This window comes from Megalobrama amblycephala, linkage group LG13, assembly GCF_018812025.1.
Source record: "Megalobrama amblycephala isolate DHTTF-2021 linkage group LG13, ASM1881202v1, whole genome shotgun sequence".
Lineage (NCBI taxonomy): Eukaryota > Metazoa > Chordata > Actinopteri > Cypriniformes > Xenocyprididae > Megalobrama > Megalobrama amblycephala.
Genome location: NC_063056.1, coordinates 32,576,169 through 32,600,060, shown reverse-complemented (window position 1 = coordinate 32,600,060; position 23,892 = coordinate 32,576,169). Strand labels below are relative to the sequence as shown.

The window sequence follows — 23,892 nt, the reverse complement described above, 5'->3', positions numbered from 1 at the left end:
CCTAAATCAACATCTTTGTTGATCCTGGATCAAAAATTCCAATAAACCAGATTTGAGGGACAAGTAACAGTTTATGTCAAGTTTCGGCTTACAACCAGGGTTAGGTGCTTCTACATCAGTGTCATTCACTTATCATTTCCCTCAGATTTTAGGGATAAATTATGGGTAGGATTAGGTTTAGGGGTAGGGATAGGGTTAGGACTAAATTTTCAGACAGGAATGTTGTTCCAGGATCAACAAAATACGTCTTACGTGGCAAAATCAAGGTGACCCCCTAATTAATAGGGAGACCCATTCTTACCACATAAGAAAAAATGTTTTTGTAAATCATAATTATAACATAAAATCTCATAATTATGAATTAAAAAGTCATTATGTGAATTTTTTTTTTCTCAATTTCGACCTTTTGTCAATGACTTATGTCATAATTATGACATAATGATTTTTTTTCCTTATGTGTCATAATATGGCTTATAACATAATATGTTTGAATGCCTCCAAAAAAATCAGATCAGCAAGGTTGGGGGAGGGTTGCGAAAAATATTTTTTCATATAACATCAGTCGTATATTTGCCTGAGGAGGTATAATCGCAGCAAAAACATGTTGCTTGAGTGCTTTCCTTAGCATCTGTATTGGATGGCAAGATAGAAATAAATGTGCCCTTTTTTCCCCAGCACTAAGACGTAAAAAGTACAGACGTCAGACCATGGAAATAACCAGTAACCTACAACATTTAGAAAACTAGTAACCTACAAAAACTACAGCAGTAACAGCACACAGGATATTTATGAATAGTATCAAGGTGGCGCACTATGAATATTACTAAGATACAGTACGTGACTGAACAGTCAATTAACTGACAACGTCAGCACGAGATAATAAATATTCATGAGCCCAACCTCTGAAGGGTAGCGACATCACATCCACTTTAAATGGGCTGTTCGAACAAAAAAACTGTAAATAGTAGTTGAGAAGACAGATTGTGCTAGCTACATTAACTTTGACTCCACTGCAAAATAAAAAAAACGTATAAAAAAAATGTGTGTGTATATATTTATTACATTCAGAAAACATTTATTGAATGCTTTAAATATTATATGAAATGTTTGAAAAATATATATTTTTATATAATTTAATGCAAGCATTATGAAAAAAAGTAATGAAAAATAATGAATAATAAAAGGCCCATTCACACTAACAACATAACTATAACGGTAAGTTTCAATAATCGCTCTAATACTATGAGAATAGCGAACAGCCAATCAGAACCCACTATATTTTACAGAACACAAGTGGCAGATGACATAACTGCAGCACGAGCTAATAATAAACAGAATGTTATCGTCTGTTGCTGTGAACGCTACTATACTTATTGTTCTCAAAACAATGCAAGAGGAATAATGAAATAAAAAGTGCATTTTATTCATAAAGTCAGTAAGAAAGGTGCTATAGGTCCCACAGAACATTCCTGGATAGAAATGTCTATACCAGATATATACCACAAAAATGACAAACCATCTAATGGAAAATGGCCGTATTATATCAAACAATTCCATCAAAAAGAAAGAAAGCAAATGTTATTAAGTTTAGCCTATGTGATGATTAAACTTTTGGCTAGATAAGCCTTGGCCATAACTGTGTTGGCCATTCAGGGGTTGGAGGGGCAATCCAACCCAACCTTCAGGAGACTGCAGTTACTGCCATAGGGATCGGCATCAGTTTCATCCTGGAATTTAAAAAAAAGATGATTTAGTTAGATCACATCTGTATGTCACAATCAGCAAAACACACTGTAAAAAAAAAATCTACCTTTCATTTTAAAGGTTGACTGAACTATTGCATGTAGACAAATTTGACATTGTATAAAATATTTATTAATTTGTTGGCCATTTAGTCTCAGCAACTTAAAAAAAAAAAGAACTTACAATGACAAGTTTGATTGTGAGGGGTCAACTAGCAGGCTGCTGAGCATGCTCAGTTTGATCACTGTTGGTGCACTTGAATAATTTGTATTTTTGGTCAAAGCATGGGGAGTTATGATTTGTTGTTCTGAAATAAACAGCAGCCCTTCACTGCAGAACACAAGAGATCCAGGGGGCGGAGACGGGAAGGTTAAGGAATATGTAAAGTGGGAGGAGTTGGGTCCAGATCCAGGGGGTGGAGATGGGTAGGTTTAGATCCAGAGGGCGGAGATGGATAGGTTTAGGGATATGTAAAGTGGGAGGAGTTGGATCTGGATCCAACCTCGCCCCCCTGGATCTCGTGTTCTGCATTGAGGACCATCTTGTTTCAGCACTATGTAGTGTTTTTGATTATATTTTGTTGTAAAAGCTGTATGTTTTAAGTCCCTATTTGAGTGAATAGAGTTCTTTTTGGTGAGATTTCTTCAAATACATACATTGCTTTGGTGTATAGAATTCTATGGAGCCCTTCAGTTTGCTCAACACATTGATACACAAGTTAGATAAACTAAGTTCTATTTTACTATCACTATTATGTAATATCAATGTTTATATTAACTTAAAATGCAAGCTGATTGAACATGGATCTATAAGTAAAAACATTTAACGTATTATTTTGTTTTATAATAAGTCAAACTTAAATTGCTAAGTTGATACAACAATTTTTTCATAAGATGAGTAAACTCAAAGAAGTCATGAAGCTGGTTGCAAGATTTTTAGTTCTCAACTTCTGATATTTTAGAGTGAGATTTGTGGGGTCGGGGCTACACTAGCTATGTTTCCATCCACACATTTATATGCAAATTTTAGGATATCGCATTAAAAAAAATGCTGGATTGAAACGCCAAGATGCGCGTAAAAAAACAAAAAAAAAAACAAACGTACTCAATTGAGGACAACAAATTTTCTTATCCAATAAGAAGATATGCACATGAACTATGATGTAAACACATTTACAATCCTGACTGCAACAACTTCCATTTTTATTACAGATATTTTGCACCAGGAACAGAATTTTGTTTTCTTGAACACATGGGATGGAAACGATGCTGTATTCGCAAATATTTTATGCGATATTCCAATTTTGCGCGTAAGTTAAATATATACCTTTGGATGGAAACATAGCAACTGAGAACTTAAGTTTTCTGAATATCATTTACTAATAATTCACTAATGTGTCATGTGGTTGACATATTAGGCTTGTTCGAGATGCATCGGCGCGGCGCAGACCGATCGGCGAATGACATCAAAGTACCACGAGAGCAATTGGAGACCAGACGACTCCTTATGCTTTTGAATCGCTCTCTCGGTACTTTGATGTCATTCGCCGATCGGTCTGCGCAGCGCCGATGCATCTCGAACAAGCCTATAGTCATTCAGTTCACTTATTACCTGGACGATGGCCCGGCCGGAAAAGATGGACAGAGAGATGCACATGCACAGTTGAAGAAAAGACAGCACCAGCAGAAGACCCTTCACTCCATCCATCAAATTCTAAATAAAAAAAAATATTGCACATGGCAAACAGACAGTCAAGATCTGTCATATGAATATGCTACAGGAAGGCATATGCATCATTATTCATTAAATGTAAGCTTGAGATCATCACTAGTTACAGACGTACATTAAATCTCCTAAACATATTTGAACAATTTGACCAATAATCTCCGCCGTTACAAGGGTCTTCCCCTGGTCTGATGCTGAGCTCCCAACTGAAATATCCAGTTCCTGCAGCAGCCAGCAGAACACAGATCACGTTCATGGCCAGAGTGGCTTTGATCTGCACAATCACAAAGAATAAGAAATTGGTTTTATTACAGAAAGAAAGTGTTTTCAGGCTTTCAAGAAACATTTGAAATCCTGTAGACAGTTTATTGAGTGTTCAGAGAGAGTGTCGAATGCTGAAGATATCTGAACACATAAGGTATGCACTAAATGCAGTGTTTATTTAAATACGCAAAAATATACAGTAAATATGAGAATTTGCTCACCAGAGCAAGACTGGATTTCTTGTGTGCAGCAATTGCCACGAACCCAGAGATGAAAAACTGAAAAAACAAAAATGTAAAACAATTGAATGTACAATTTATTTTGTTCATTAACCTGAACCAAACTACAGAGGCTCTTTTATGAGAAATTATAAATAAAAAGAAAGAAAACAAAAAACTGATACAAACACAATAATCCATATGTTCAGACATGAACAATAAATAATCAGATTTATTAAAGGGTTAGTTCACCCAAAAATGAAAATTATGTAATATATTACTCACCCTCATGTCATTCTACACCCGTAAGACCTTTGTTCATCTTCCGAACACAAATTAAGATATTGTTGATGAAATCCAATGGCTCAGTGAGGTCTCTATTAAGAGCAAAGCCATTCAAACTCTCAGGGTCCATAAAGCTAATAAAAACATATTTGAAACAGTTCATGTGAGTTCAGTGGTTCTATCTTAATATTATAAAGTGACGAGAATACTTTTCATGCGCCAAAAAAACTAAATAATGACTTTTCAACAATATCTATATGAGCTTCTGAGCTTTATGAATCTTTTGTTTCGAATTAGTGATTTGGATCTCCTATCAAACGGCTAAACTGCTTTAATCATGTGACTTTGGCGCTCCAATTCACGGATTCGATTCGTAAAGCTCCGAAGCAGTGTTTTGAAATCGGCCCATCACTATATATTGTTGAAAAGTCTTTATTTATGTTTTTTGGTGCACAAAAAGTATTCTCGTCACTTTATAATATTAAGATAGAACCACTGAACTCACATGAACTGTTTCAAATATGTTTTTAGTACCTTTATGGACCTTGAGAGTTTGAATGGCTTTGCTTTCTATAGAGGCCTCACTGAGCCATCGGATTTCATCAACAACATCTTACTTTGTGTTCAGAAGATGAATGAAGGTCTTACGGGTGTAGAATGACATGAGGGTGAGTAATAAATGACAGAATTTTCATTTTTGGGTGAACTTACCCTTTAAATTATATTTCAGTGACATTTATTGTGCATTATTGACTATAAAACTTATATAAATTTTAATATTTCTTATGTTGGAGTATTATTAAGGCTCAGAATATTCACTCACAGGAAGTCCAAGGAAGACTACAAAGTCAGCATGTAGCATGCCGACAAGTAGGGAGACGGTGCACAGAGTCATGATTACCAAACCAGTAAAAACCTGCACCAACTACACAAACACAAACACACTTCAGGAAAATATACATTATATATACATCAAATACATTAAACAAACTGAATCACTTTCATCTAAACAGAGGGAGAATATTCAAAGGACAACATCTTTTACAAACTGCTAAAATGATTTAGGCTGATATAACTTATCCTCTGGGAGTCAACATGTTGTCAAAGAAGCTTAACTTATATTTAATATTGGTATGAAACTGCATCTGAATACTTGCGCCCAGCTCTCACCCCCAGTGATAGAGGCTTCCCCTTCAGGAACATCCTTGTTTTTGGTGGCAGGTTGGACTTCTCTTGTTTGACCAAGCTCGCCTCCGGAGACTCCATTTTTTCCTCCAGTGGGATAACATGAGTCACTACCCTCACTCCATTTGCCTCAGTAGTCATGGAAGAGGCCATATCTCACAGTAATATGAGGCTCACTTTTATTCTGCAACAACAAGGAAGAAAAAAACACATGAAACATGAGGACTTGCCAAACCTGCTTCTCATTCCTCATTAAAGTTGCAAATTTTAAATCTATTTTTTAGTTTGCTTAAGAATGTTTGCTGTAAACAATGTTATTTAAAACTATAGTTGAAACTGAATTATTTAGTTATTTATTCTACTTATAAGGGACACTACAGGTGTGTTTTATCACACGATTTCCTGATACAATACACGTGCTGTATACAGAGGCTATATGATGGAAATAGAAGCACTTTGGGATAACTTATACGCAATGTGCTCGCGGTTGTATCTAATGGAACATTTTCGAAAATGTAGGTCATATGAATATTCTGTGCATAGAAACATTACTAGACTGATCTGAACATATTTAAATGTCCCTGATACAGTATACATAAACACATAGATTACAAAACAGTAGGCCTAAGAGTATTCCAAAAGCCACCGATATTTTTGCGATATGATATCAAAAAAAGAAAATGTCGTCTAAGCAGCAGCTTACTAGATTTTAGAACGACGATATCTAGATAGCTTGCCAGATTTTAAGGCACAGCTATAATCATAACAGCTATTTATGACTTACTACGCAGAACGAACTTTTCGACGCTGGAGAAATATCTTGTATTATATATACAAAAGAACGATATGCAAGCTGTTTACTTACCGATTCTACTGACTTCAGTTGACTTGCGACCTCATTTAACGACTGAACAACAGAAAAACCTTTACGGAAAATAAACTTCCTTCTCCTCCCACTGGCACTGACTTCATTTAACCCCTTCAGGCATAGAGACAGAATTTCTGTCAGAAATTCTATTCATCTATAACGCCATGAATGGGCAAAGAACCATCAAACTAAAATGTACACGGACTCCAAATTACTCGTTTGAGGCTAAACACGTGTTAAGTTGTGTAAAAGTCTATGGTAAAAGTACACTGTCAGTTCAATCCAGTAACTAGTTCGGTGTTTTTTTTTGTTTTGTTTTTTTTTTGCCTGGGGTTTCCATCTGTTTTGTACAGAGATTGGCCACAAACATTAAAGGGTTAGTTCACCCAAAAATGAAAATTCTGTCATTTATTACTTACCCTCATGGCGTTTCACACCCGTAAAACCTTCGTTAATCTTCGGAACACAAATTAAGATATTTTAGTTGAAATCCTATGGCTCCGTGAGGCCTGCATAGGGAGTAGCCTAATGACATTTCCTCTCTCAAGATCCATAAAGGTACTAAAAACATATTTAAATCGGTTCATGTGAGTACAGTGGTTCAATATTAATATTATAAAGCGACGAGAATATTTTGGTGCGCCAAAAAAAAACAAAATAAAGACTTATTTAGTGTTGGCCGATTTCAAAACACTGCTTCAGGAAGATTCGGAGCACAAATGAATCAGTGTATCGAATCATGATTCAGATCGCGTGTCCAACTGCCAGCGGCTGAAATCACGTGACTTTGGCGCTCCGAACAGAAGATTCGATACACTGATTCATCCGATGCTTCCTGAAGCAGTGTTTTGAAATCGGCCATCACTAAATAAGTCGTTATTTTGTTTTTTTGGCGCTCCAAAAATATTCTCGTCGCTTTATAATATTAATATTGAACCACTGTACTCACATGAACTAATTTATATATGTTTTTAGTATCTTTATGGATCTTGAGAGAGGAAATGTCATTGCTCCCTATGGAGGCCTCACAGAGCCATTGGATTTCAACTAAAATATCTTAATTTGTGTTCCGAAGATTAACGAGGGTCTTACGGATGTGGAACGGCATGAGGGTAAGTAATAAATTACAGAATTTTCATTTTTGGGCGAACTAACCCTTTCTTCCGTTCCTGATTTGGTAGCATATAGGCCTATGAATCTGAGTGACTCCCAGTTACCCTTACAGGTTATACCCATAGACTGTAAAAAGGTTATACCCTATAAAGGTTACACTACATTCTGCATCCTAATCACTGTAACCACATTATACTCGAATGCATTGTAAAATAATATAATTCTGCAACATGTTATCTTAAATAAAACTTACACAATCCCCCCACTTTAAACACTAAATAAAGAGAAAATATTCCTAGTTTAAGTTAATTTTATTATACCTTCACTCACAAATTTATAAGACTTCGGCCAAGTGAACTGCAACCAGAGACATGACTTGATAACATAAATACTAACCAAGCAACTATTCATTTATTTTGATTCTGGCTTTAGCAACACAAGATTCACAAGCATTTTTGCATCCATGCAACACAAGTAAAAAAAAAAAAAAAGAAAGAAATGTTTACATACAGATAAAAAAAAAACATGGACACTCATAATTGAAAAATGATGTTTTATGACTTTTTTTTATTATTGTGACTTGTTGCTTAAGGACTGTGAGTTTTTGATGAAATTAAATTTTACCTTTAAAGGATTAGTTCACTTTCAAATGAAAATTAGCCCAAGCTTTATTCACCCTCATGTCATCCTAGGTGTATGACTTTCTTCTTTCTGATGAACATAATCGGAGATATATTAATAAATATCCTGACGCATCCGAGCTTTATAATGGCAGATCAATAAGTATGATCTAAAGAAAGTGCCTCCGTCCATCATAAACGTGTGCTTCACACGGCTCCGGGGGGGTTAATAAAGGCCTTCTGAAGTGAAGCTATGCATTTGTGTTAAAAAATATCCATATTTAACAAGTTATGCAGTAAAATATCGTTTATATCAATGTATCAACGTTTCTAACACACTGATATATAGAAAAAATACCACTGTATTTTTTTTACGGTATTGTGTTTACAAATCTGTATTTGTGAACAATAAATTGAATGTAGGATGGTTTCAAACAAGAAAAATATGATAACCAAAATCTAAAAAATATCACACACTAAATGCAAAAGCCAATTCACTTTTTCTTGTGTTAGTAACAATTAGGATTGCAAAGGGACGTAGAATTTCAAGACATTTTCCAGAAACTTTCCATGGGAAGTTAAGCTGGGGAATTTCAGAAATATTCCAAGTTGCAAACTTAACAAGAATTTACAGGAATTAAAGGGAATTGGAAATTTGGGGTAATTTATACAAACTGTATCATGTTCAAACATAAACATTTTGTTTGATCATAAACAGACATGCATGCAAACTAATACAAATAAAAATGATATCTTTGACCGATTTAGGACAAAAAATCATGAATGTTGAATATAATAAACAAATTCCTTATGACACACACAAAAAGTCCCACTGAAAATGTAAAATGAAAATAGAAATTCAACTGAATTTGCATTAAATCTGGTTGTTTTAACCAAGATTATGCTGCAAGATGTTTTACATTTAAGTTCCCTGCTATAGGTTAACCTGCAATTTTGCAAATTTCCAGTTTATTCACATAATTTCCAATTAATTCCCATGGAAACTTTGTAACTTTGAAAATTCCAGGTTCTAGATCACATCCCAATGTTTTATGAGGTTTTTGTGTACTGAAACTGAAAGTAAAACAAGTAGGATTAGCTATATAAAATCATTAAATATAAATAAAATCAAATGATTATAAATATCATGAAATGTACTGTTGGCATTCTAGTGATCAAATCAAATTAATTTCAAAATGGAAATGTTGTTATTTTCCAAACTAATTATGGGTCAAGAATCACTCCTTAGTTTTTCGTAATCTACAGATAGTGCTGGTTTTAGGGTTCAGCTTTGCTTTTCATCCAGTTCTGTTTGCCAGATATTGTCTGACTCAGTGTCTTTAGTTTGTTTCTGGGGGGTGGTTTTGTTGCACCTCATGCTTTGTCTCCACAGGATTAGAAAAGCAACAAATACAAAGAGACAAATGACAAACAAAAAGCAAAAAGCAACCATTTCAGTGTAGTAACTCTTCTGTGAGATGCAAACAGTGTCTTGTCCAGAGGTGTTGATGGTTACAGTAGATTCACGATTAGTCCTGGGTTGTTTTTCACCAGATTCATCAAACTTGTGTGTTGTGTAGTAATCAGGGATGGGCTCTATTTTCGTGTCCAGGTTGACGTCAGGTTGCTGGTGTGATGTGGGAGGAAGAGAACGAGGGATGGCCGGGAGAATTACAGTGTAGGCAGCAATTATTTGCTCGAAGCCCAGCTCCTTCGACATGCAGCGGTAGGTGTTCACGGTCTCTGGAGTGACAGGGAAGACCAGGCTGCCATCGGCCCGCTGCAGGTACGGACATTGGGAAACAACGCTGTTGTTTGAAAATCTCCAAGTCACCTCCGCCAGTCTGGATCTCGACTGACATGGTAGAACCACAGTCTCATTAAAGTGTGCAATCCGTTTCTCTGGAGAAAGACAAAAGGTTCAGTTAAAAATTAGAACCATAAAAGATGTTACTTGAAATAAAATAATCTAAAATAATATCTAATATGATAAACCATGATTCCGCAAAATCAAGGCGCCATCAAGCTATGCCTTTGTTTTGAATAAGCGACCTCTAGGGGCAAAAAGTTACATATTGTACCTTTAATTTAAATGAACTGAAAATATATTCAATATATTAAAGGTGCCATCAAACGTTTTTTTACAAGATGTAATATAAGTCTAAGGTGTCCCCTGAATGTGTCTGTGAAGTTTCAGCTCAAAATACCCCATAGATTTTTTTTAAGTAATTTTTTTAACTGCCTATTTTGGGGCATAATTAGAAATGCACCGATTCAGGTCTGCTGCCCCTTTAATTGCTCACGCTCTCCGCCCCCCCAGAGCTCTCAACTCTATCATTGCATAAACAAAGTTCACACAGCTAATACAACCCTCAAAATGGATCTTTACAAAGTGTTCGTCATGCAGCATGTCTAATCGCGTAAGTATGGTATTTATTTGGATGTTTACATTTGATTCTGAATGAATTTGAGGCTGTGATCTGTGGCTAACGGCTAATGCTACACTGTTGGAGAGATTTATAAAGAATGAAGTTGTGTTTATGAATTATACAGACTGTAAGCGTTTAAAAATGAAAATAGCGACGGCTTTTGTCGAGGAAAATTAAATTTTCAATTCGATGGCACCTTTAATAGAAACTTTAATAGTACCTCAATGATACTAAAATATGATACTAAATTACCATAACATTTAGTCTCAATAGTGAATAAAAGACTATCGCAACTTCCGTGTCATGTCGACTTGAAAGCTCTACATGTCTGTCCAGCTTTGTGTGAAATATAGCCTGTATTAGCAAACATTTCATGCTTGTAGGTGATTATGAGTTGAAGATTTGGCACCTTCACCTAAAGTGTGATACTATCAAATGAGTTAACACCATGCAGTTGCAAATAAAAATGTTGGTTATGAAAAAAGGTGACATGAGACTATCATATCTAGCGGGTTGCACAGAAGACGTGTTTCACCTGTAGCAGCAGTACTTTTGAACTCTTTGCACTGTTCGCTGACATTTCCGCTTTCCACGTCCTGTCGTCTGCCAAAAAAAGAATAGTAGTGTGGTATCAGATAAAAGCACCTTTACACACACACACACACACACACAAAGTCACACTTCATCTTGGTCAGACTAAAAACTTAAAGTATTTAAAATCATTTAGATGAAAAAATTATGATGAAAAAAAAAACTTAAATGAAAAATATAAATGTTGTTTATATTTATCAGCTAACTATCCACCTTATTTTGTGAATGTGCTATAAGTAAATATCTAGAAGAAGAAAGCGCAGTAAACAGTGAAACTATTTGCACTACAGTGTGTTTATAATTATGACAATACAATAAAATAATAGAAGAAATATCAGCTTTTAAGCAGCATCACAAGTAGTTTTGTCCAACTAAAATAAATATGAAAGTAAACTAATGACAAATGTCTCTGAAACAAAAAAAAGGCATGTTGAATTGCACTAATTAAAAAAATGCATTGTAATTTTTGTATTTTAATGCATTGTATTTTCAGGGTTTGCATTTTTGGGGGCTGAAATTTAACACGGTTGTAAATTTAAGCAATGAATATTCCAAATTTCAAATGAAAACATTTCAAACACATTCATTATTAAAAATTTAATTTAAAATGAAAATGAAAACTAAATTATATATATATATATATATATATATATATATATATATATATATATATATATATATATATATATTATATATATATATATATACACACATATAAAATAAAAGTTAATTCAAAAATATTAATAAATATTATAATAGTATATAAATAATGCCAAAATAACTCTGGGTCAGACTGACTTTTGTGGTTTAATTGGGTGGTTCTTTGCCCACTTAGTCACTTATAATAGAGATAATTTTATCTATTAGATCAGATATTGGTATAGAAAAGTCAGCTTACAGTTTAGACCCCATTCCAGACACAGTAGCACACACTCTTGTCTCCGAGTCCCAGCCACAGAACGGGTCGCGTGCTAACACACATTCTGCACAGTTTGGATAAGCTGAGCAGTTGGACACAGGCACTCTGAAGACACCCTCAGAAGAGCCAATGAACAGCACACCCTATGGTAATTTACAAAGACCATTAAATGAAATCTGATCACACTGTACATCTAATAAATTATGGCCCTGTTCCAATCTGTTAATGCAAAAGGTAAGATTGAAACCACTCCTTTAATGTAATGGAGTGAAAGAGCTCACTAGGTTAGGAACAGAGCAAACAGACAGTGTATAAAAATGTATCAATGATCAGGAGAGTAAAAAGACAAACAAGGAAATTGTAATGCTTTAAAACCTTGCTTTTGGAGAGGAGGATGTTTTTCACAGTCTGTTGTTGTTTAAAAGTTTGAATCTCCTCGATGATATGAGGACCTTTAGCCAGCAGGACAACTTTATGAAGAAAGCCAGACTCTGAAGAAAACAGAAATGGACAGAAATGGGATCAGGCCATACAAAAATAAACCGCATAAGATCAGTAAAATTAGTATTCGTTATGTTTACCGGTGAGCAGGTACAGGATGGTGTAACTTTGTCCATTTGCAGCTTGAGTTCTCTGAACAGCTATACGACTATACTGCTCTTCTGTGGAGGACAGAAGCAGTTTCTTCCCCACGGGACTCACAGCTTTTTCAGCAAGGAAGGTCTTTTTTACAATGTTCAACACACGGTCAGTGTCGTTAAACAGTCCGCACTGCAAATAGATGAGAGAAGTCTGGTTACACTATGATTAAATCAGCTGTGAGTCATTTGGATGATAAAATACATTCTCCTGCTGCAGTTTAATGTGATATTATAAGTAAACCATTGATAGTGGACTTCCTGAGGAGTGTAGTCACTGTGGTGCTTTGCAAACATTGTTGTTTGTTTTAGTGGCCAAACACGTCAACTATATGGGAGTAACATGGGTTGGCAAAATAATTTCATGTTGACCTTAAAGGGTTACTTCACCCAAAAGTGAAAAAATTGTCATCAATTACTCACCCTCATGTCGTTCCAAACCTGTAAGACTTTTGTTCATCTTCGAAACACAAATGAAAATATTTTAAATGAAATTTAATGAGATTTCTGTCCCTTCATTAACAGCCTATGCAACTACCACTTTGAAGCTTAAAGTTCATAAAGAGATCGCAAAACTAATCCATAGAATTGAACAGTTTAGTCCAAATTTTCTGAAGAGACAAATTTAATTTAGGCTTTTATTTACATAAACATTCATCAACGCACACATCAGTTATGGTAAACAGAAGCTCAAGCATGCTTGCTTGACATGTACGAGAATCAATGAGGTTTGTTCTCGCGCGTCGGTTCGGTTGAGCTTCTGCTTATGTTCGCTGATCAGTGTTTATATGTGAATAAAAGCATAAATCTGTTCATCATATAAAGCGATCGTGTCTCTTCAGAAAATTTGGACTAAACCATATGGATTCATTTAAGATCTCTCTATGAACTTTTTGAAGCGTCAAAGTGGTAGTTGTGTGGACTGTCAATGGAGGGACAGAAATCTTTCAGATTTCATTTAAAAGACATGGAAAGACAAGAGGGTGAGTAATTGATGACAAGATTTTCATTTTTGGGTGAACTAACCATTTAAAGGTGTAGTGTATAATTAGCACCACAAGTGGCACCAAATAGAACTGCGATAATAATTTGTATAATATTATTTAAATAAATAATTTTTCAATCTTTATAATAATTTCTCCCCAATTGTACAAACAGCCCTTAAACATTCTAGCTCTCTTAGTCTGTGTTACCTTGCCGAGTTTGCCGTCTACATTTGGCTGATGTGACCAGTAATTTCCATTCAAATCGAATGTCTTGTAATCCCCTGAAAAAACTGCTTTAATATCTGCTAATCTGAAAGCACACACTGCTGACTGACCAGACGAAACTGACCTGTGAGACAGAAAGAGATGGGAAGAAAACGTTTAAACAGAAATCACAGAAACATTCAGAACAGTGAATAAAATATGTCACGATGGTGGGTTTGATTGAAATGATTGGCACCATTGTGAGGTAAAGACCCCATAAAACAGAGTGCTGTCAGGAGATTCATTGTCCGGTGGGGACAGCTTGACAATGTCCTGCAGCTTGTTGAACTGGAGATCTTCCCCTTGTTGGCAGACCAGCTGAGCCTTAGCAAAGGATGTCCAGCGTTTCTGTAAGGTAAGGCTTCCTCCGTTGTCATCCTGGTATTAAAAAAGAAGTTTTTTAAAACTAGACAGATTCATATGCTTCCTTTGTATGCTGTTCGGGTCTTTTTTGAGAGTTGATGAGAGTTAAGAACACTAAAAAAATATAGTTAAAGGGATAGTTCACCCAACAAGGAAAATTCTGTCATCATTTAATTATCACAAGTTGTAACTTATCCCAAGCTTGTATGACTTTCTTTCTTCTGCTGAACACAAAAGAAGATATTTTGAAAAATATCGGTAACCAAACAGCCATTTTTAAAAATATCTTTGTGTTCAAAAGAAGAAAGAAATTCATACAGGTTTAGAACAACTTGAGGGTGAGTAAATGTTGACAAATCTTTCATTTTTTGGGTGAACTATCCCTTTAATCTTAAATTTGCTCAAAATACCTTCAGATTCCGAATACCTTCAGATACCTTCAGATTTTTAGATTTTATAATATTTGTTTATATATGAGTCAAAAATTGTATACTCTGGTAATTTTGCTGGGGGTCATTGGAGATTCTTGAGTGTCTTTAACAATATCTGTTGTTATTTTTGCAATATCTCCATGGCTGATAAGAAATTATTAAAAATCATTCACAATCTAAAAACAGTCATGATTTATTTCAAATGCCTAACATTTGCAAATATTCTCTGTTTCAGTTACTTATCCCTACTGTTGAAATGCAGTTATTCATAAGGTTTCCAAGTAAAAGGCTTCTACTATGACTATTGAAAAGATCACAAAAAGATAGCAATAGGAACCATCCAATGATCTAATCAATTCCTGATGGACAAAATCAAGTCCAGTCCAACATTTTTTGGTTCGAGAAGCCATTTCACTCAGATATTCATAAGTACATCACAATAGAGAAGAAAGACTATTGCAACTTACATTTCATGCTGACTTTAAGTCTAGCGGGTCATTTTTGATGCGATCGTGAAGGATTAGTTCACTTCAGAATTAAAATTTCCTGATAATTTACTCACCCCCATGTCCTCCAAGATGTTCATGTCTTTCTTTCTTCAGTCGAAAAGAAATTAAGGTTTTTGAGAAGAACATTCTAGGATTTTTCTCCAAATAGTGGACTTCAATGGCTACCAACACCCTACTGCGGTACTTCCGCCTTTCCAACATGATTACGTAATGCATGGCACATCGCAGAGCTAGTGCAAGACAAGCATTTGTGGTTAAAAAGTGTGTGTGTGTGTGTATATATATTTTATATATATATTATAATTTTTTTTTTTCTTCTTCAGAAAAAGACAAATCGTTTCATTAGATAAGACCCTTATTACTCGTCTGGGATCGTCTAGAGCCCTTTGAAGCTGCAATGAAACTGCAGTTTGAACCTTCAAACCGTTGGTAGCCGTTGAAGTCCACTATATGGAGAAAAGTCCTGGAATGTTTTCCTCAGAAAACTTTCCTCAAAAAAGACATGAACATCTTGGATGACATGGGGGTGAGTAAATTATCAGGAATATTTCATTCTGAAGCGAACTAATCCTTAAACCGCTGAAATTTATTTAAAACAGGACACGAGAGTTACTTGAATATTTGTAGTTTTTGCTGACAAAACAAAACCCAGCCTTCTATCTTATAATAATGGAATTATGTTTCAGAATAGGAGAAAATTAAGTCTCACCGTGCAGACCTGGGCCACACGAGACACAAAAAAAGAGTTCACCAAGAAGTCTCCGGTCAAGTCCCCAGCCTCAGTAAAGAACAGGAGGATCTTTCCTTCACTGGCAACATGTGTTGAACTGATGAATACAGGGTCTAAGAGAAAAAATAAACTTTTTCATTCCTAAAAAGCCTTCACATGCGTGTGGAAATGCTCTTAGTGTTTCGCTCAAGGTTACAATAGTGACTCCTCTAGGACCCTTTCATGAAATCAAACTGGCAACCTCTGTGTTACCACCCCATATTAATAAGCACTAGGCCATCAAGATCAAATTATTAATTCGTATATGTTAGAGCAGGTATTCCGAGCATCATGGTAGCATTATTCTTGGTACAAAAAATACAAACCCTGTAGCAATTTTGGTACATTCTCAAGCTCCAGGTTGTTGCGGGTTTCTTTGCTGTGACAGCGAGAAATTACTTGTTTGTTTCCAAAGAAGCCGACTTTGGTTGCTGTATAGAGCTCTTCATCTGTAAGCAAAGAGGTCACAGTTAAGTGTGTGAGAGCACTAGATTAGATAAGACTATCTTTGAGGTCACTGTGTTTCTGCTCTCTCACCAACAATGATGGCTGTGTTCCTCCGGGTGGAGCTGTAGGGACAGCAGTTTTTGGCGTTCTTTGTGTCTCTGCTGGCGTTCAGATAACTTGCTGGCTAAAACAGAGATGTCCAGTTTGTTAGAGCAGTGCGATCGATTCATTCTTAAAATTATACTTCATTCTTCCTCATATATCGATCTGTACAATTTATATGAACTTACAATGATGATGCCTTGTGGTCCATATGCATTTGTCCCGCAGGCATAAAGGTGTGTAGAGTTGAAAAACTGTAAAATACTGATGAAGTTGCTACAATCCTGTTATGGACAAGCATACAATTAAAAAATAAGACGTATGTTAGAATAAATATCATACTTGGGGAAAAAAGTCCCATTAATGGCAATAAGGGTCAATCACATGATGCACCTTTTCTATGTTTACATTTTTTGAATTATAAGTCATTTTGATTCAGTTTTGTAGGGCAATGGAAAACATTAAATATGTCAAGTTGTAACTGTCTAAATATTGAAAAAAAGGAAGAATCTCATTAAAAGGCTGAAATTCTTGAAAACAAAATGCTGGCAGTAGTTTGGGATGTATATCTTGTATTGTTTTGGGTTTTTTTTTAATGCAGTGAAGCAGTTAAATCTGTGATGTAACCAACATGAAGGAGGCCATTTTGATCTCATAGACAGTCAAGATCTGTACTTAAAATAAATAAAAATGTATGTGTGTGTGTGTGTGTGTGTGTGTGTGTGTGTGTGTGTGTGTGTGTGTATACACTGCCCTCCAAAAGTTTGGAAACACCCCTGGCAAAGTCTGGTTTTGGATGATATCAGCATAAATCCTTATCATTTTTTGGTGCAAATACATTACAGTAACTTGACATTATCATTGAAGACTAGAAATAATCATTTTCATTTGGATTACATAATATTGGCAATATATACATGTCAAAGTCAGACATGTCCCTTTGCCAGCTGTGATGCCTGGTTACTGGTTTAAACTTGGCCCAGGTTTGTAAAAGATTTTTGGGTCAGCACACCGTAATAGCTTCAACAATTGATTGCCAATTAAGTTTAGAATACAATGAACCAATTAGAATCCAGTTTAGGTCAGATAGCTGCTAATGGTGGATATTTTGATGAATCGAAAATTTAAGCTTTTTTCTATGTATAAACTGTTTACATAATAAAATATGTTTTCGTAGTTTGTGTTGTCCCTTATCAGTGCAAAATTATCACAAATTAAAAAGGATTCATGCCAATATTGTCCAAAACCAAATTTTTCTAGGGCGTTTCCAAACTTTTGGAGGGCAGTGTATATATATATACATATATATATATATATATATATATATATATATACACACACAACCCGAATTCTGGAAGTGTTGGGACGTTTTTTAAATTTGAATAAAATGAAAACTAAAAGACTTTCAAATCACATGAGCCAATATTTTATTCACAATAGAACATAGATAACTAACAAATGTTTAAACAAAGAAATTTTACAATTTTAAGCACAAAATGAGCTCATTTCAAATTTGATGCCTGCTACAGGTCTCAAAATATTTGTGACAGGGGCATGTTTACCATGTTGTAGCATCTCCTCTTCTTTTCTAAACAGTGTGAAGACATCTGGGCATCGAGGTTATGAGTTTCTGGCGTTTTGGTGTTGGAATTGTTGGTGCAGGTAGGCCAATTCAGCACCCGGACTCTTCTACAATGAAGCCATGCTGTTGTAATAGCTGCAATATGTTGTTTTGCCTTGTCCTGCTGAAATACACAAGGACTTCCCTGAAATAGACGTCTGGAGGGGAACATGTTGCTCTAAAACCTTTATATACCTTTCAGCATTCATAGTGCCTTCCAAAACATGCAAGCTGCCCATACCGTATGCACTTATGCACCCCTATACCATCAGAGATGCTGCCTTTTGAACTGAACGCTGATAACACGCTAGAAGGTCTCCCTCCTCTTTAGCCCGGAGGACACGGCGTCCGTGATTTCCAACAAGAATGTCAAATTTGGACTCATCTGACCATAGAACACTTTTTCACTTTGAAACAGTCCATTTTAAATAAGCTTTGGCCCCCAGGATACGATGGCGCTTCTGGACCATGTTCACAAATAGCTTCATTTTTGCATGATAGAGCTTTAGTTGGCATCTGCAGATGGCACGGCTGATTGTGTTTATCGACATTGGTTTCTGGAAGTATTCCTGGGCCCATTTAGTAATGTTATTGACACAATCATGCCGATGAGTGATGCAGTGTCGTCTGAGGGCCTGAAGACCACGGGCATCCAATAAAGGTCTTCGGCCTTGTCCCTATTTCTCTGAATCTTTTGATGATGTTATGCATTGTAGATGATGAGATTTGCAAAGTCTTTGCAATTTGACGTTGAGGAACATTGTTTTTAAAGTTTTCCACAATCTTATTATGCACTCTTTCACAGATTGGAGAGCCTCTGTCCAGCTTTACTTCTGAGAGACTCTGCCTCTCTAAGACATCCCTTTTATAGCTAATCATGTTACAGACCTGATATCAATCTGTAGCAGGCATCAAATCTGAAATGAGCTCATTTAGTGGATAAAAGTGTAAAGTTGTGTAAAATTTCTCCCTTTAAACATTTATGTTTTCTATGTCCTATTGTGAATAAAATATTGGCTCATGTGATTTGAAAGTCTTTTAGTTTTCATTTTATTCAAATTAAAAAAATGTAAAATGGAATTCGGGTTGTGTGTGTGTGTATATATATATATATATATATATATATATATATATATATATATATATATAAATATATATATATATATATAAAAAATTTGTCATTGAAACATACTGTAAAGCAAATTTGAAGTTCCACACTAGCAATGGCACATACCTTTTTTGAGGCCATTTTACAGGTTAGCAGGTTTTCTCTTGATGCTTTCCATTCCAGCTGTAAAAATGTAACATTTTTACATTTTTATCTTAATGTAAATTATTACGTTGTAATATTCCATCCAAAATCTAGGGAGATCTTCATGACAGAAGTTTAGAGAGTGGGAACATAATCAGTTTTGTAAACTGAAATATATAGCACAATATACCTGGATGGTTACAAAATCTTTCTCACCTCGTCTTTGAGTGTAATACTATCCGGTTGACTGACATCTAGGGAGAGCAAAGCATCCTGAGCTCCAACAAACAGTGTGTCAGCATCAGTGCTGAGCAGCAGAGTGGTGGTGCTCTTCACAGTAGAGCTGTGGTAGATGCCCAAGAGACGCTCTGAACTTCCTGTTGAAGAAAAACAACCAACAGTGATGATGTTATGGCATTCAGCAGGGGCTAATGCTGTCAGACCGACCAGGCAAAACATGATTAACCTATACCATGTAGGAAGCTATGAAGCTAATTTGTACACTTGAGTGTTTTCAAGGTGTAAGGGAAATATTTTTTAAAAAATTATATTTTTAAGTTGAAATTTTAGAAATGAAACCACAACACTGTGACTCTTTTCCTCTTTCTGATCTGAGGAAACAGACAAGGCCCGTGAGTTGAGGTTTAGCAATACTGCACACACAGAAGTGACCATATAATTTTGTTGTGCTGTCTAGTGTTAAAGGCACTATGAAATCAAAATGACCATTTTTTTAATGGAATACTAATGTATGTATTATAATGTAATTTATCCATGCACATCATTATTTTTTTTAAACAAGTGCCCTCATAATCTTAAATTACATTAACTTCCTCATTTCTTCTCTGATGATGTTTACTGGCACGAAGGCGGGACAACCTGTCACTCACATGAGATCACAAGCATCCAATGATCCAATCAATTACCAACAGACAAAATCAAGTCCCGTCCAACATTTTTTCTTGTTTGAGAAGCCATTTCACTTGAACATACGTCGCAATAGGGAAGGAAAAAACTATCGCAACTTCCGTTTAATGCTGACTTCAACACTCATAGGTCCTTTTGTCACTTGTTACTTGTTTTTTTCTTTGCAATGTTTCCCCAATTTGAGACATCAGAGGAAAAGACAACACTGAATGTTTTAAATGCTAATGATTGAGGTTGGATTTCATAACAATTTCATAAATAACTTTCCATTGTCTGTTTCTAAACTATAACACTGAGAAACAGTGTGGTATACCAAGCATACTTTTAATATGCAAACGTCTTGATTCTGAGAATGTAAATGTACAAGCTACATATACTGTATACACACTACCGTTCAAAAGTTTGGGTTCGTTTTTTTATATACTACTCCAGTCTTCAGTGTCACATGATCCTTCAGTAATCATACTAATATGCTGATAAGTTGATCAGGAAGCATTTCTTATTAAAAGTTCAAAAGAAGAGCGTTTATATAAAATACAAATCTTTATAACATTATAAATATCTGTACTGTCACTTTTGATTAATTTAATGCATCATTGCGGAATAAAAAGTATTAATTTCTTTCAAAAATAAACAAATAAATAAAAATACTGACCCCAAACTTTTAAACGGTCGTGCATATTAAAGCAGGCATTTAGTTTCAAAGCAGTTTCTCTTCCAAATACTTCAAACATGTATATAAGTTATAAGTAAAACCCCGGACAGTGCACAAAAAGATTTTCATGACAAATCTATTGATTTATGCCTGATAAACCCTAGGCTTAAGACTGTTTGCAGCAGCAGGGTTTTGAGCATGTGGTGGAGATAATCGGTCAACGGTGGTTTCCACCATCAGTACACAAGCATGCAACATTTAGACCATCAATCATTTGCAGAACAATGGTAATGGGTAATAACAAACAAAACCACAACTCACAAGTTCAGAGAATAGAGACTGCAAAACTTCAACAGAGTCTGCCTTTGCCCCACATGACTGTTTTGTCATTTGAACACGTTTTGATGCTAAACACTGAGCCATAGATTAGTTGAGTGAATCATTTATAAATCCTTTCTTAATTAAACTGTACCATTTACTGTAAATCAAATGCAAAAAAATGATATAAGAAAATGCTTTGCTTGTGATTCATGAATAAAGCCCATTGAATTATGTTCTTGTACATAGCTGAGCTGATTTTTGGATTTGGACAGAACTACTTCATTACCAAGTAGGAAAACAATTAATTTCTCAATTGTTCATACTGTAAACACATTCTGTCAGAAATGTGGTCACAAATGACTGATATCAGCAACAGTCTGACTGATTAAAATCCTGTTCTGGTTTCTTGAGCAGCTCGAGGATGTCTACAAGAATGTATTTCAATAACAGATGATTTATACTGAAAAAAATTTGGTGTAGAAACAAATTTCACTCAGAAATTTCTAGTAAATTTACAAAGAAATAGCAAGTAACACAAAGAAATAGCAAGTAACTTATTTAAACATGAAAATTTGAAGTAGAAAAATTATTTTCCTGTAAAACATACTTTAATAATCTTTTTACAGTTTACTCTGTCCTCAACATTCACATAAATAAAGGTGAGTTTTCCACCAGTAAAGTATGTCTCGACATCATAGCTTCACTCACCCTGAGAGAATGACACACGAGGACGCAGGGAGGCCTGAGATGGGTCTATCAATCCGAAGAAGAGGACCTTAAACATCCAAATCCTGAACAATCTTGCCATCCTCACAGACGTTGTTGGGCACAGAACCTGTCCTGATCAGCTAGCGAAACAGTGAGTGACTGAATCTCACTTCCTCTGATGAGACTGCCTTAAGCGCACCAGGAAGAAAGATTAAAAACCTCAAACCACTCCAACTATACTCATCTCTAACCCAGAATCCACTAAACGCATTCTGCTAATGGCTCTTCTTCTGACAGCAGAATGGATGAGTCACAAGCAACTGAATTATAATGATATTATCTCAATATCTTTTTATATTTAATGAGTGCATTTCCTGCATCTTATTTCTCTGTTGGATGAGAAAGCTCTGAACCTGTTTTTAGCTGTCTTAACCTTTTTTTTTTTCTTTTCTTTTTTTTTTCGCAATGTCAACATTTTATCTTAAAATTTAAGCTTAAAAATACCTGGTTAGACTGAGAGAGGTTTAGCTGTTCAGACTGGTAAACAGCTAGTCAAGCAATTGTGAGAGCAAACCTGGTTTAAGCATGTTGCTAAGCTGTGTGATACCGAAATATGCATAAAATATATCACACACAAATATTGTTACTAAATTAATTGTTTTTTGTCAATTATTTCCAGTATCAAATGAATGTGAATGATTTTTGCAGTGCTACTATATAATACTGTATATATTATAATAAAAATAAGAAGTTTTAGTAGCCAGCCTAATTATGTAACCTACCTTTTGGAACAGATTTTGTTTCCGAAGCACAACTGAGGCAGCTCGCTGGGTTTATGAATAGAGCTAGAGATCGAGAAAGTTATAGGAGGCACAAATGTGATGCTCAGAGGGGATGTAGATACGTGGTTGCAATGAGAAGAGGCCAGGAAGCTATTTTTAGGCATGAAAGTGGATCAAAAAACATATTTCCTTGAACATGCACAAGGACTGAATGTCACAGTACTTTCAAATGGACTTTCAGAATGACATAAATGTTTGTGCTTAGCAGCAGTGGAAATTGGTGAGGTAAAGAACTGTTTAGTGTGTTGAAAATGTCAATTCAAAATATAGCTGCAAGCAGCAATGACGGGCCCAAGCTCCGGCGCTACCGCCTCCCCGGTGGCTTAAGGAAACCTGTACATGGCAGGCAACATACAATCTTAATTTAATTTAAATCAAACAATGAATTTACACGATATGAGACACTTCCTGCTTCCCTTTTTTGTCATTACTTTAATCCCTCACCATGGCAACACTCTTCTATATATGTTTACAGTTTAGCATCTTCAGTGTCTTTGTTTAATTTTGACCGAGTTTGGTGGCAATTGCATGAATTTCCTACAAGGAGTACTTAAAAACTGATTATTGATTATTCAAAAAATCCACATTCAAACCAAAATATCTGGCTTCCTGTTGGTCAGAGCTAATGTCTAAATTAGAAAGTTGTCTAGCTTGACTTTGAGTTTGGTGACTGTAAGTAAGACTAACCCCCCGACTTTTGTCAAAAGGTGGCACTATAGAGCCCCTCCTCCCCACCCATTTTTAAGGCTTTGCCCATGTCTACTGGCCGACAACTTTGATGTGTTTCTAGTTTCATGCAATTTGAAGCATGCTAAGCAAAAACACCCAAGAATATTATAAAAGGTTGACGTGTTGCCATGGCAACAGTATTTAAGATATCAAGAATCCTTTCACAGGTCTACATATGCCATGTCTTGACATTAATCTGATGTAGTTTGAATTGGGTAAAAATAACAGGGTGATTTCAAAGCATTTTGAAAGTGACACACTTCCTGTTGCCAGTTGGTGACTTTTACTCACAATAGTCGCATCCATGTGATCGGCCTCCTACAACAGCTGAAGTTTCATCATAATCTTTAAATGTTTCCCTATACTAT

General features: G+C 35.4%; 2 protein-coding genes across 2 annotated transcripts; both read right to left on the bottom strand.

Annotated features, from left to right (window-relative positions):
• Positions 1–1,399: 1,399 nt before the first annotated feature.
• Positions 1,400–6,490, bottom strand: si:dkey-7j14.6 (uncharacterized protein LOC556585 homolog). The gene is made up of 7 exons (XM_048153578.1): positions 6,286–6,490; positions 5,406–5,604; positions 5,059–5,160; positions 3,954–4,010; positions 3,587–3,742; positions 3,355–3,456; positions 1,400–1,727 (listed from the first exon to the last, which is right to left on the bottom strand). The coding sequence occupies exons 2-7, from the start codon at positions 5,571–5,573 to the stop codon at positions 1,650–1,652; spliced, it is 663 nt and encodes a 220-aa protein (XP_048009535.1). The 5' UTR covers positions 5,574–5,604; positions 6,286–6,490; the 3' UTR covers positions 1,400–1,649.
• Positions 6,491–7,693: 1,203 nt separating this feature from the next.
• On the bottom strand, positions 7,694–22,732 carry LOC125243891 (semaphorin-4B). The gene is made up of 14 exons (XM_048153752.1): positions 21,954–22,732; positions 19,559–19,719; positions 19,325–19,381; positions 16,658–16,753; positions 16,458–16,551; positions 16,247–16,369; positions 15,861–15,994; positions 14,045–14,226; positions 13,792–13,933; positions 12,542–12,731; positions 12,336–12,451; positions 11,940–12,103; positions 10,986–11,053; positions 7,694–9,923 (listed from the first exon to the last, which is right to left on the bottom strand). The coding sequence occupies exons 1-14, from the start codon at positions 22,051–22,053 to the stop codon at positions 9,307–9,309; spliced, it is 2,244 nt and encodes a 747-aa protein (XP_048009709.1). The 5' UTR covers positions 22,054–22,732; the 3' UTR covers positions 7,694–9,306.
• Positions 22,733–23,892: the final 1,160 nt, after the last annotated feature.

Excerpts from the sequence above, each read along its gene's own strand:
- si:dkey-7j14.6 (XM_048153578.1), bottom strand. The coding sequence starts at position 5,573 with ATGGCCTCTTCCATGACTACTGAGGCAAATGGAGTGAGGGTAGTGACT. Across the intron at positions 3,743-3,953 it reads AGAAATCCAGTCTTGCTCTG|ATCAAAGCCACTCTGGCCAT; the intron begins GTGAGCAAATTC and ends GTGATTGTGCAG. Across the intron at positions 3,457-3,586 it reads ATATGTTTAGGAGATTTAAT|AATTTGATGGATGGAGTGAA; the intron begins GTACGTCTGTAA and ends TTTTTTATTTAG.
- LOC125243891 (XM_048153752.1), bottom strand. The coding sequence starts at position 22,053 with ATGGCAAGATTGTTCAGGATTTGGATGTTTAAGGTCCTCTTCTTCGGA. Across the intron at positions 15,995-16,246 it reads TGTACCAAAATTGCTACAGG|ACCCTGTATTCATCAGTTCA; the intron begins GTTTGTATTTTT and ends TTTTTCTCTTAG. Across the intron at positions 14,227-15,860 it reads GTGTGGCCCAGGTCTGCACG|GATGACAACGGAGGAAGCCT; the intron begins GTGAGACTTAAT and ends TTTTAATACCAG.